The sequence below is a fragment of the Siniperca chuatsi genome, linkage group LG18 (genome assembly GCF_020085105.1).
Source record: "Siniperca chuatsi isolate FFG_IHB_CAS linkage group LG18, ASM2008510v1, whole genome shotgun sequence".
NCBI lineage: Eukaryota > Metazoa > Chordata > Actinopteri > Centrarchiformes > Sinipercidae > Siniperca > Siniperca chuatsi.
The window spans coordinates 9,539,596-9,554,079 of NC_058059.1; the positions used below are offsets into that span (position 1 = coordinate 9,539,596).

Genomic DNA, 14,484 nt, shown 5'->3' on the forward strand with positions numbered 1-14,484 from the left:
ATTTTTCACAATTTTCTGACATTTAATATGCCAAACAATAAATAGATTGATAGAGAAAATAATTGGCAGATTAATTGAAAAAATGGTTAGTTGCAGCCCTATCCATATAAGGTGTGCAAAAATATAAAATATCAATGAACAGATGCCCAAAATCTACTAAATCCACTTTACACAAGGTTAATGGTAATATTGCTTCTTGGTAAGTTGATATGTATGAGAAGTGGCATACAGCTATGAATATATATGTAATGTTTTATTTATTTATTTGACAGCGTGATTTATGTGTAGCAGGCCCCCCTCGTCAACCTCAGCTGTAACCACACCAAAAAAAAAAAAGACAAAAAAGAAAAAAGAAAAGAGAAAAAAGGACCAAAAATCGTCCAATGAGAAAACGCCCTGTTGGCCCTACAGGCATCCCGGCATGCTCGTGGCCTCAGCGCTACGTCAGCAGTGATACCGAAACATGGCGGTGTCCATAGCACAGCGCCCGGCTGCCAATGCTCGTATGTTGATATTAACATTTCTCACAACGTTAATATTTCACTGCAGTGTCGCCGATATTAACGCAGGTGCCTCGACGTCAGAAGAGCCTCCTCACCGCCGGTTTGAGTACAAATACAGCTTCAAAGGACCGCATCTGTCTCAAACCGACGGCAGTATCCCGTTTTGGATCCACACTGGAAGTAAGTTTGTATCCAGCTGTCAACATCACAGAACTGCTGATCACCTGCTGTTTAAACTTAACGCTCATGACAACGAGGACAGCTGAGGTTCATGTTCGTGTTTATGGTTTGTAACGGACATGTTTTCCGCTCGGGATGTTCCGAAGTGACAGCGGTTTGCTTTGTTCATTCAAAACTGCGCCGGGAAATGCAGGCATTTTAGCACCATCGCTTTATGTTAGAGGTACAGTGATATTTAAAACAGCACGTTAGAGGACCTGACTGCTGTGAGAGTCTGTGCAGACACATGCAACTGAAGCTGAACTTTCCTCTTGCAAAAATAGGCCTTTGGATTCTTGCATCACACAGTGAGTTGTCCAGTTGCTGATATGAGTACTAAGGGCAGCATGAGATTACACTGCATTCCCTCTAAACCAGCATTGATCTAGGTAGGGGCTGTAACTAAAGATGATTTTCATTAGTGATAAATCTGCAGATTGTTTTTCAGATGACATCATCAAGTTCAAGTATCTTTTTATTGTTTCCTGTCAATATAGAGGTGACAGGAAACACCTCTATATTGACAGGAAGCAAAGGGAGAGAGGGGGGGGTGGCATAAAAAGTCTGTGGCTAGACTCAAATCGGAGTTGCTGTGATTACATGGTCAGCATCTTACACTTCTAGACCACCAGGATGCCCGAGGTGTTTGTTTTTGTCCAACCAACAGTCCAAGACCCTCATTTTACTATCACATAAGACAAAAGAAAAGCAGCAAATCCTCACAATTGAGAAGCTGGAACTTGGTAATATTTGGGTGTTTCTGCTTGAAAAAATGACTTAAATAAATAATCGATTATTGACTTTTTGATTAATTGACTGAACTTTACATTGCAAAGTTGGATTAGGTAATTTTAAAAGAACAGTGTAGGGTTTTTCTGATTAATCAACTATTGTTTAGTCTATAAAATGTTTAAAAACAGAGAAAAATGCCCATTACAGGTTTTCAGAGCCCTAAGTGATGTCTTCAAATTGCTTGTTTTGTCTGTCCTGCACTCCAAAAACCTTAATCTTTATGTAACACTGCGTAAACCTAGATTGTACAAACAAATCTGAGGAAAATAATCTACACTTTCTGAATTGGGTAGTGAGGCAGTTAAAAGATTAGAGAGTAGGTACACCCTGATAACGCTGGCTTATAATAACAGTACTACAAGTTAGCTGGCATGAGCTTTTTCACATTGGCTTGAGTGGAAGGAGCCACAATGAAAATGTCTGTCACTAAAAAACTACTTTTGTGTGCATGTTTTCTTATAAAACACATTATTAACATCATATTTTCATAGAGAACATCGAACATAACGTGGAACTGAATTCCGCTCACTCGCTCCATCTCTCCTCTCCATTTCAGATGCTATTCCCAGTGCAGACCAGGTGCGCATTACGCCATCGCTCAGGAGTCAGAGGGGCACCGTGTGGACAAAAAACAAAGTCAACTTTGAACATTGGGAGGCCGAGGTGACCTTCAGAGTATCTGGAAGAGGCAGAATGGGAGCGGATGGTTTGGTAAGTAGGGGTGAAACTTCTGTGTCTGGGAATGTGTTATACTGTACAACTTATTAATGCACTTCTGATCGCAGTTGTTATTAAAGTTTGGTTTACGTTATATATAATATAATATATAATATACTGTCTGCCCTGCCCAGGAGCACACTGCTTGCTATATCTACTACTCGATGCATCTACACTAGGGCAGGGTATTGAACCTCAATACTAAAATGTGTCTGTAGCATTGAGCGTCATGAATAAAAAGTTCGTATTGAATGCTTGGTTACATTCTTGCTTTCTTGTGCTTTAATCAGATATTTCATCATCTAAATCTTAAGTAAACCTTTCTTATTTTAGACTAATGTTAAATGTTATGTAGGCAGAGCAAATTAGCAGATTTTAATGTTAATATTGTTAATGTTAATATTCCCCAAACTGAGGGAATATTGGAAACTCAGCTATCATGTTGACTCAGAAATCTTACTACCACTACCCTGCAGTTTACACTTAATCCACAACCTCTATACCCAACGATATCCAACCTCATAAGTGATGAATAAACCAAACCGTACTATATGTTGAACATGTTTAAATAAAGATGAGCTGTGATGAGAGCTGAGAACTTCCCTATTCCTGTCACAACAGTTAAATAAGATATACTGTATGACACTGAGCGGGAATATTTCACGAAGACGTCTGTACTCAGTGGGTTGTTCTTAGCAATATTTAAGCAAAAAAACACCTACTGATCAGAAGAGATGATGTACTGATCACATGACTGGATACCCAAGAATTGATTTGTGCTGCATAAGTATTTTGAGGTTTTTAATGTACATTTTATAATATTGTTTTGCTGTAGTTAAAACATGCCTCTGGATTTCATTGTATCAAGGTGTGACGACTGCAAATCCATTCATAGGCGCACCATAACACTTAAATACTTATATACTTATAATATTTACTCTCACATTCACCATTTCACTGTTGATCTGCTTCACTTTGAACCTAAGAGGCAAATAAAAAAAACAGTCACAAAGGAATGGCTGCTGCCTTTGACTTTTGTTTTGTGAATGATGCTAAACAAACTAAATATTTGCACCACATTTTCTTCGTCTAACAGGCTGTGTGGTTCACCACTGCACAAGGCCTGGACGGTCCAGTGTATGGTGCCGCCGACCAGTGGACTGGAGTTGGAATCTTCTTTGACTCTTTTGACAATGATGGAAAGGTTGGTGTCAACTTCACATTTCCAAGAACTTTACTATTTATGATTGTATATTTCCAAGGGTGTTCCTGAAAGTGTTTCATGGGGAGTTTTGTGAACTGCATGTGTTGAAAGAGGGCTGGTGACAGACAGTAGTGGAATGTAGCTAAGTACTGTACTTAAGTACAAATTCAAGATACTTGTACTTCACTTGAGTATTTCCATTTTATGCAACTCTTTTGACTCCACTACATCTCAGAGGCCAATATTGTATTTTTTACTCCGCTACATTTATCTGACAGCTTTAGTTACTTTTCAGATTACAATTTTTCATATCCTTCCTGGCCAGTAAAAATCATGTATCTCCAAATTTGGGGGTTTTGAATTTTTCTGATAAACTGAAACCTTTATGGGTTGAGGATTAGCTGGAAAATGCATCGTCACAAAGCTGAAAACAGGGCTGTTTGAGTTCACGGGGTTCTCACAGGACAGTGACACTACAAACATAATGATCTTATAGAATATAATGCATTGCTGTAGATTAAACTACCCAACAGTATATGAAGTAGTTAAAATTAGCTCAAACTTAAACGTCTATAGCAGTAAAATGTAACCTACACATTAATGCAGCAGTAATATTAATCCAGAAACAAACATCATATATATATATTATAATAGTAAAATACAGACAGGGTCTGCACAAGTACTTTTACTTTTGATACTTTAAGTAAGTTACTGATAATATTTACATACTTTTACTTAAGTAACGTTTTGGATGCAGGACTTGTAGTGGAGTATTTTCACAGCGTGATATTAGTAAGTTTACTCAAGTGAAGGATCTGAATACTTCTTCCACCGCTGGTCATAGAGACTCTGCCGAAGCCGAATTCAGTCGTTGTTCTTGTTTGGTGGAAACAGCCATTTCAAAGATCTTCTGCTACATAGATAGCCCACATAAACACAAAGACGGCTTCTGTTTGGTTGTTATCATCTGGTTTAGTTATAGAGGAAGAGTGTAGTAAATAAAAATATAATTTTGAGCTGATCCATTTGTGGGATTCATTTTACATTTACATATTCTGCAGCTTAAAATATTAGTTTAAGCTCAATTTTGTGGTTTAAAAAAAACAAAACAGAAACATGTACAATTATTTCTTTACTTTATAGGTTCCAATAAAAGTAATTTGTTCATTATGTATGTGAATTTAAATACTTTAAAATTATTTATTTTTAAATATATATTTTTTCTAAGTAGATATATTTACTGTATAAGTAGATAGTAAGCTATCTATCTATCGCTGTGATGGAAAACAAATATTTCACAGGTCCGTTTACATCACATTTGAATATTATTTATTTGTGCTCAGGTATGGGATTGATATTTTTGAATGAGATTACTTAAAAGCAAAGCCAACTCTGATCTGAAAAAAAAAGGGATTAATGCGTTTCCTTGTTTTCTCATCTTCATTCCAGAAAAATAACCCAGCTATAATTGTTGTGGGAAACAATGGCAACCTTGTTTATGACCACCAAAAGTAAGTAAACATTTCTTTTGCTTTGTTCTGATGTCATCACCAACTGAAAATTTAAGAGCTTAAAGAAGATTAGAAAATATGATTATATTTGCTTGGAAAGTAAATAATCCTCTATCTTTCCCAATCTCCTCCGGGCCAGTGAAAGCTTTAAATCACTTTTTTAAATGCCATTCCAGTTTGTCTTAGAGTTCACACTGTTTACTGTACTACTAAACAAGTATTTACAAAAACATACACGGCATTAATGTGATTCACTTATTTAATAAACTTTAATCATACTGTATTTTTCCCCCGCTCATGTTTAGTGTCTATGTGGAGCACAGTACTGTATATAGATGAATGTAACTGTTATATTTTGTCTGAAAATGTTGTTTTGATCCAGTGACGGGAGCACACAAGCCCTAGGGACATGTTTACGAGACTTCCGCAACAAACCCTATCCTGTCAGAGCCAAAATAACGTACTACAAGAAGACACTGATGGTAGGAGAAACCATAAACACGTATGGAGCATTAAATACAAGAGTTATTTATTACCTGTTTATATGAAGCTGTTTATGAAGACATAATGTTTGATGATCAGCACAGTCAGTGGTATGTTGTTTAGCTGCATCATTGTTCTATCTTCCTCCTCAGGTGATGATTAACAATGGTTTCACTCCAGACAAAGAGGACTATGAGTTCTGCACAAAGGTGGACAACATGGTCATTCCCAGCGAGGGCTTCTTTGGCATTTCAGCCGCCACTGGTGGTTTAGCAGGTATTATTCTATTCTCTGTGTTAAAAACCCATAAAAGTCAGTATTTACATGTTTTAAAAGCTCTGTATTTCTCTGTAGTCCTCTAACTAAAACTCTACCGTCCCTCTTGAGTCATTTAGGCTTTGTTCAGACTGCAGGCAAATCAGATTTGCTTCTCAAATCAGATCTTTAAGACAGACTGTCCGCACTGTTATTTGCAAGTGATCAGATCAGATTTGTGTGTCCGGACATCATCAACTTAACTGCATGGGTCGCTGTGATTATGACGTAGGCGTCAGTAACTACGCTGGTGACGTGGCTTTCCAACGCGGTGCAGAACTCCTCCTTCGTACCAGACAAACTCGGCGACGCAGCATGGATTCTGCTCAGCCGTTCTGAAACACTTCCGTCACTCTGGATTTGACGTTGTTGTGTGTCGCGTTGCGAGTGTCGCAAAAGACACTTTGAAATCCATTTTGAGCGTCTGGACTGAGATGGATCTGTAGAATTCCGATTGGAATCCCATTTCAAACCACCTCCAAATGTGGCTTGGATCCGATTTGCAACAATCCCATTTCATGTGGTTTCTTGCTGTCAAGACTTTCTAAAAATCAATCTGGATACAATCTGGATATGCCAAACGGATTAGTCTGAACAAGGCCTTAGACATCGGACTTGTTGTCTAGGCTGAGCTGAAATACAAAATTATATTAAATTGTCAGGTGTGGAGGCATAATCAGGCTAATTTGTGGTTATTCCACTTCCAAGTAAGGACTGTTTAGTTTAAAGTAAGATTTAAACGTAAAAGTAAAAGAAAATAGAAAGAGAGAGCTTTTCATTTTGTTGAGGGAAGATGAATTTCAGTATTCAGCATTATTACTCCTCTGATAGGCTCTTTTTCATCAGCACATTTCCCCACCATAACATCATCATATTACTCTCTTAAAAGATTTTACATTGATATTACCCCATTATTATTGTTTTTTTTACCTTGATACAACATAATTATTGTAAATCTATCGTTACTCCATTACATCTACGTTATTAATGAGAATTTCTACCCTGTAGAGATGCTCTTCCTAGTATTACTCTCATGTTTCTGACCTGCTATTATCCTATTACAGAAAATAAACTTATTGCCATTGTTATAACCAAGTTATTGCTCTTTAATTACCATGTTTTTAACCCCAGCATCACATTTTTCCCACAATTATGACCCCGTTATTACATTGTTATTACTGTGCAGTAATATAAACGTTCACTTCTGTTGTCATATTCTAACTCAGAATTTCTTTCCTCCATCAGATGACCATGATGTGTTGTCCTTCTTGTTATTCAGACTCTCAGAGCCAGGCCAGCAACCGGTAACTACATTTTCCTAGAGCTCCTAATACTTTCCCAGACCTGTGTGTGCCGTTCACTTCTCTGTAGCTGTGTGTCTCTGTGTGCCACATGCATGCATGTGCACAACGTAGCCTAAGCACTGCCTCTATTGAGTTCAGAGAGGTTTTTTTTTTTGTCTTTCCCATTGAAGCCCCCACCTGAATCTGAGATTCCTAAAGAAGAGAAGGACAAGTACCAGGAGGAATTTCAGAACTTCCAGCAAGAGCTCGACAAAAAGAAAGAGGAGTTTCAGAAAGAGCACCCAGACGTCCAAGGAGAGCCAAGTTAGTTTTCTGAAACCAAATGTCCCAATACTAAGTGATCATTAAACAGAATCATAAAGTTTCAAGTTGTTTTTATTTTTACTCTTCATTATCAGTTTTATATTATCTGAACAAACCAAGTTAAATTGTTTGGAAAATATAAATCACACTCACAGCGACATGAGCATGCCCAGATTTTACATTTGAGATACCTCATGAAATGTAGATTTTACTTTAATTGGTTTTAATCTTGGATGTTTGTGTCCTCTGCAGTTGAGGATTTGTATGAGAGTGTGAATGACCGGGAGATCCGTCAGGTGTTTGAAGGCCAGAACCGGATCCACCTGGAGATCAAACAGCTGCACCGGCAGCTCGCTATGATCCTGGACGAGCAGCGGCGATATGTTTCTGTCATCACTGATGAGATCGCCAGGAAGGGGACGAACGCTGAGTCGGGACAGGTGAGCGTGTCATTGCCAAAAGATGGGTTCACACCAGATGCACACAACGATGGGTACAGGATTGTTAATCATTTCATATAATTTAGAAACACAAATGTAGAGATCCGAATAATAGAGAGTGAGATTGCTTTTACAAGATTAAGATCAGTTTATTTGTTTGAAAATGTATTCAGATCACAAGTGATCACTTCAGTGTAATTTCTGTGTGCTCTCAATGAAGTTAAGTGTTTTTATGACAGGTTATGTAAACTAATAAACCTTTTTTATGGCAGTTTTATCAAACGTCAACACTGGAGTGTTTAACCTTCAGACTATTATGTTGTATTTCTCTTTAAGCTGGACACTACCGGTCAACAACAGTTGGGCTCTGTTGTAGCCACCCAGCAGGAGGTTCTCAAAAACCTGAATGAGTTGAGGTAAGTAACAACAGTGTTGTCGTTGTTGACGTTTGGTTTGGTCTTAAAAACTAGCTATTGTTTTTGCAACAAACATAAAGAGAGATCCGTGATACTCCAGAAAAACAAGGGAAATCCTGGCAGTTAAATCCCTCAAATCATATTTAATCTCAGGATGCAGTGGCCGCAACATCACAGGTGTCTGCCAGCCGGGTAATCCAGCTGCAGTAACAGCTCCGTCACATGCACGTGTGTACACACATGCTAAAAGCCTCAGCACTAAAGGAGATAATCATCACACTGCCTTGATCTTAGCTCTAAACCATTTTACTCATTTGCTGTGATAAAATAAATAGATTAATTACATTTTAGGAGTCAAGCAGTTGCATACTGTAAATTAGACCTGATGTAAATACAGGACCTCCTTGCAGAAGTTTGGGCGTATTCTTAAACAGTTTATCAGCAGCCTAAAGATTGTGGCCATGTAGGGAAACCCAAAAGGTGACTGAGTAAGAAAGTCTGTTTTTAAAAGATATCATCTCCGTGAACAAGAATTCTGTGATTGCTGAGACATACAGTAATTACAGCATGATAGGTATAGTAATATCCAGATGTAATCTTCTTCTTCTCCTTACCACTCTCAGATGACAGCCTGCACAGATAATACAGCTTAAGAGATTTTATGATGGTGTGCCTTCCATGGCAAAAGATTCAAATGACTTCAAATGTTTGATTTTGGTACTTATAGTAAGTAAGCCTGATTAGGTGTACAGAATGTAGTTTTTTGATGTTTAGAGCTTGTATTTAAAAGTCAATAGCATATTTATGCCTTTGTATTGCTTGCCTACGGTGCTTGTGGGCTTAGTCATTGTGAGCACGCAACAGATTTAAAAAAAAAAAAAAAAAACAAGTCTCTCAAGTTCTCTAAAACCTGACCCTTTTAGATTTGCGAGGGGATTTTAATTAAATGTTTTTCATCAATAATTAAGTTATGAATTATCCAACTAGTCTGCTTATGTCAACCTTTCTGATTTGTGTGTTTAGCTGATAATTGAAAATTAAAGCCTTTAGTTCTTTAATTTACCTCAGCACTTTGCACCCTTTTAAAAATCAGCTGTATAAACAAAGATATTTTGTTTATTTATTCAATAATGGCATATTTGTCCTGTCCACCATCTGCATTAAGAATTAATCAGAATCACAAGATATTAAAGATTTTATTTTATGTAACATTAATCTCTTAGCCTCATGTATCATTAAAGAACCAAGCTGTTTATATGCCCTAAATCCAACAGGACATTCATCCTCAAAATGGTTTTGCATTCATGATTTTCTTTATTATATTGTTGACCCATAACTCACATGGACCCAGACTCTCACTTACACGTGTCTCATTTGCTAATTCTACCCAAGCTCTTCTGTAAGTGAATTATATTTTATAGATGGCAGGGAAAGACAGAGTTTCTGTAATGATTCAATTTTAAGAAAGCACATTGTCAGAGTGGTGCACAGGAGTAAGCTGATTGACACAGTAAATAAGTTCAGACACTGGCAAAAGGCTGCAGCTGCTCCCTCTAATGTGCTAATGTGCGCGACTGATCTGTATTACTTTGTAGATTAAGCTCTCAGTTTATCCTGACCCATCTTTTAAACACAGAGTTTATGATAGGACTTCATCTCAGACTCTACATATCCAAGGAGGGCTTTCTGCTCATAAATGGGTCACTTGTAGTAGATGAAGATTAGATGTAGGGTTTAATAAATGCTCACTTACTTTCTCAAGCCCCCCCCCGACAAATTAGATTTTGTTTTATATGTCATCCCTGTCCATCCTTTTAGACCTCAGCCATGTGGCAGCAAGAAAAGGCCACATCTTAGCACCATTTTGTCCTTATCAGATTAGGAGTCTTTAAATACATCTGTCATACACAGGCAAAACATGGTTTACCTCCAATTGATTTCTTGTCACAATCCCCCCTCAGGGCCTTCCTACTTACGCTGCTGGAATTCTTTTCATTTGTCAAGTCACTTTTTTCTTTATAATCATCTTAGATGTGTTTAAGATGATAAGGGAAACACTCTTGCTTTCTCCCTGTAAGTAATCAACTTTAAGAAATTGCATTTTGTTGAGAAATATGATCCAGGCTTAGGCATCTTCATTCTCTTCTGAGAATGGTTTACACAGTATTTTTACTTCATTTACTGATACACTGATACAGATTTACAGATGTCACATTTTATTACTGGTGAGCCATGACAGTAATGGTTTTGGATTGTATATTTTGATGTTTTGTTTTTTTGAGGGAATGATGTATGGACATTTCTGACACCACCATCAGTAACTCAAAGAAAGTCAATCCGACACATAAACCTTCCCAGATGGATGCAGTGACCCAGGAGAAACCAGCATTTGCCGTCAGTCTGAATGGGTCAATGTACATTATCTCACGCTGCTCTGATTTAGTGTGAATGAAATGGTAAACACAGGTTTTGCTTGTAAAAATAGGATTATTATAGAAACATAACAGGATTTCTGTACCCCATTAGCAGATGTGGGGTATAGAAATGTTAGGGCAGCGACTTTTAATCCTCTCAAACATGAATTCTGCTCTTTTTAATCTCAAATATACTTAAAGTAATAGTTTGACATTTTGGACAATATGCTGGAGTCTTCACTGGTTGCCTGGCAACCTCACAGTGGCAACAAGACTCCAGGAAGCCCAGCCAAGAAATAGCCCAGAAAGTAACCATTGTTTTTACACTTTTTTGATTAAACAAATGATATATAACATGTTACTTTGTGAGATTTAGAGGTGATTTTTTTATTTTAATTTTTTTTTACCTTAGGACAGAGCCAGGCTTCCCCCTGTTTCCAGTCTTTATGCTAAGATAAGTTAATCAGCTGCTGGCTGTAGCTTCATCTTTGGCGTACAGATTTGAGAGTGGTATCAATCTTCTCATTTACTCTCAACAAAAAAGCGTTTTCCAAAAATTTCGAACTGTTTCTTTTAAACTTGTAGAAAGTGAGTTGTTGCATGAAAGGAGTCATATAGTGAGAAATTAAAGACAATAAATCTAATCAATGGTTACCTCTCAGTTACATTGTAACAACCACCATAAATGCACAATAATTTGACAAAAAAGTGCAATATACAGTGTTTATATTAGGTCTGGTATTATTGGTAATGCTTCAGTGTTAATGTGTGTGGAAGTTGCAGATTGTGCTCATGTGTGAGCAGTAGCAGATGGGTAGGTGTGTCAGTAGATCTCATCACAGGTCGTTATGTAGTGTGTATTAAAACTAGACATAAATTGGCTGGCATGATATTAGCTTATTGCAGATACAGTATATTGGCATTGGCGTACATGCATGGAAACTGCAGTACAGAAGTGTCTGTAGGTAATGTATAAAATGTCTGCATTACATAGTTTGACCATCGGAAAGTTTATTTTTCAACTGCAAATTCAGCACATATGTTGGTTACAACTGTTAAAATAAAAAACACATTTAAGGGATCCTTTATAAAAATCCAAAATGTTTGTTTATGTTAGACATTTATGAAAAGCAATAACTACCGGCCAATATATCATTATCATATTTTTTTTAACTCTCAAATATCAAATTTGGTGTTGGCCTCAAAAATACAGTATCGGTTGGGCTATACTGCAAATTTAATTGGATCTTCATTAGTTTTTTTTAATAGCAGTTGTTATTCTTCCTCAGTCCACAATCAAAACCTAGCATAGACAGAATGAATGTACAAGATGTGTCTGTTCATTCCCGCCAATCACACCACCCTCTGTACTTGGCCTTGTATTGCTCTGCTTCCTGTTCTTAGGATAGGTTCACATTTTTTCAAGTCTGTCTTAAAACAATACTCACATGCTCGTATGTACATATAAATCATTTTTGGTCACTGTAATTGTTCCTCCTGTCTATACTGGCAGTGAAGAAATTTCTTAACACAATATTAATGTAAGAGATGGGGGGACAAAATCTCAAGCTCAGCTGAATATGAGGCTTCAGCGGTCTGAGTTAGACAAATCAAGTGGGTATCTACCAAAGTCTTTTCTGCAGCAAGGGAACACTTTCCAGACAAACACAAAGAGGACATTTCATACCAAAAATACTGTAACTTTGAAAGATACCCACTTTGTTTGTCTAATTCAGACACAGATAAAACCAAGGACAATTTTCCCCATTGTGAACAAATAAGCTTCTAACTAACTAACCAACCAGTATTGGTGAAAAAAATGTACCAGCTATTTTCACACTAAGCCGAAGGACCTGACCCAGAAAAACCAGGCCTTGGTGCAGAGCTGAGTGGACTGTCTTCATTCTGAGACATCAGAATTTGTTTTATTTATTTCAAACATTTTCTCTCCCTTACTCAGTTTGGAAAGACATGAAGCTTCTTAACTCCACACTCCCAAAGAAACAGTGCAATACATTAACAATGTCCAGATGTATGTGTTTGCACTCATATGCTTTTTAAAATTTTTCAATCACAATTATTCTGTCTTTAGCATCATAGCTTGGCTCTGGATTCCATATTCCAGTTAGTGTTCCTCTGTGGTCTGTTTCTTAACCTCCTGTACTTGTAATCTGTTGTAAGAACATGTTTTTATAAGGGATTAATTTAGCAATCATGACCTCTTTTATCAGATGGTAATTTTCTGTTTTTCAAACTTTAAGAATATGTAGCCTCTAGCGAATAGGGATTAAAAGATTAATTTTGGACAATTTGTAGAACTGTAAATAAATGATACCACACACAGCATATTTACTGGACTCATGTTTCCCAACATGAATTCTCCCAACACATGTATCAAATTGTGAAAAGTAAACATTTTGACTATATTGCTGAGTTTTTTTTATTTGGTATTAAAAGGCTGTTGCACTAAAGATGATTTATTTCAGTCCTTTGGGGAACCAGTTGCAGTATTCATGTTTTTTGCACAATGACACACCACTTACACTAGTGTGTCTTCTCTTTGTCACTGCAGAAACTCCTTTTATGAGTCACTGAAACAGATCGGCTCAGCCCAACACCAGGGTAATGCAGCCGGTATGGGAACATATGAGACCATTCAGCACTTCAACGACATAAAGGAACATCTGCACACAGTCAAAAGGGATGTGGAGCACCTGGTCCAGCGTAATGCTCAGGTATGGATCAGAGTGTGCAATCTCACTTGGAGCAGTTTATAAAATAGATCAGCTGACTGAACTCTTTCTTCTGTATGTTTTCACGCACAGAATCCTGCTGAGAAGCTTATGAAGTGCCCTGAGGTGCCTCCCATGCCTTCCTGCTTATCCACTGTTCATTTTGCAATCTTCATTGTCATTCAGTCAGTCCTGTTCTTCTGCTACATCATGTACAAGTAAGACATCGTTATTTGGCCATACAGGTACGTGTGCTTGTGGATTTAATGGATTGAAAAGACTATAATACTTTGTGTCTCTCTTTTTCTCTTGTAGGAGTCAACAAGAAGCAGCAGCAAAGAAATTCTTTTGATTAAATTAATTTCTGAAATTAAAGTGTGTAAATGAGGGAATGTCAGTTTTGGTAATTTGTTTTTGGTTTGATTATTTTCGGATTGTAAGTTATTGTACTTGAAAAATTTGGTTTTGTTGAATAATTTTTAATTTGATCAGTAAATCGTTGTGTATGAATGCTAGTGTGGATTTCCAACATGATGTAACATGTTCCTTACAGTATTTTTGGTTGGTCAGATCCTTTAGATTTTGTTTTCAAAAGTGGAAATCTGCCACAGTCCCATTCCAGGAAACTGAACTGACAACAACAAAAAAACAACCTGTGTTTTGAAATGTGCAATTTTGTATAAAATAATGCTGAACTGTTGGTGATGAAAACTCAGAGCAGATGTCTACTTCTGTTTATCTGTTTTGATTGAGTCAGACATGTCAGAATCTGACATATCCTCTACCTGAACAATTTACATACAACAGAAAACACAAATCATTGTGGTGTCTGCTTATTTCATCATGTGAGATACACTCCACACAAGATGCATCTTCATTGAATAATATATCTGCTATTAATCTCTCTGATCAGTTTATTCCAATTAGCAGCTACAGTACATAGATTTTTGATTTCAAATTCATACAAAAGGCAAATTGCACCACTGAAGACGAGCAGCAAGTGGTGTAAATACAATATAGCTCTAATAGGTGAAATGGTGACATCAAGAGATCATAATAATATATATTCTTTATTTCTGTGTACAGTCAAGTGGAAAAAAAAACCGGTGGCACTTTATTTTAACACTTTAT

The 14,484-nt window shown here is 37.0% G+C and overlaps 1 protein-coding gene across 1 annotated transcript; it reads left to right on the forward strand.

Moving 5' to 3' along the window:
* Positions 1 to 431: 431 nt before the first annotated feature.
* Positions 432 to 14,170, forward strand: lman1 (lectin, mannose-binding, 1). Its single transcript, XM_044174318.1, has 13 exons — positions 432 to 683; positions 2,071 to 2,225; positions 3,328 to 3,435; positions 4,885 to 4,946; positions 5,329 to 5,428; positions 5,582 to 5,705; positions 6,990 to 7,048; positions 7,219 to 7,351; positions 7,604 to 7,791; positions 8,128 to 8,207; positions 13,194 to 13,356; positions 13,447 to 13,571; positions 13,669 to 14,170. The coding sequence occupies exons 1-13, from the start codon at positions 464 to 466 to the stop codon at positions 13,703 to 13,705; spliced, it is 1,554 nt and encodes a 517-aa protein (XP_044030253.1). The 5' UTR covers positions 432 to 463; the 3' UTR covers positions 13,706 to 14,170.
* The last annotated feature ends 314 nt before the right edge of the window (positions 14,171 to 14,484 follow it).

Bases quoted from the DNA above. Each gene is read 5' to 3' on its own strand.
- lman1 (XM_044174318.1), top strand. From the start codon at position 464: ATGGCGGTGTCCATAGCACAGCGCCCGGCTGCCAATGCTCGTATGTTG. The intron at 2,226-3,327 runs GTAAGTAGGGGT...TTCGTCTAACAG, and splicing joins GAATGGGAGCGGATGGTTTG to GCTGTGTGGTTCACCACTGC. The intron at 7,049-7,218 runs GTAACTACATTT...TTCCCATTGAAG, and splicing joins CAGAGCCAGGCCAGCAACCG to CCCCCACCTGAATCTGAGAT.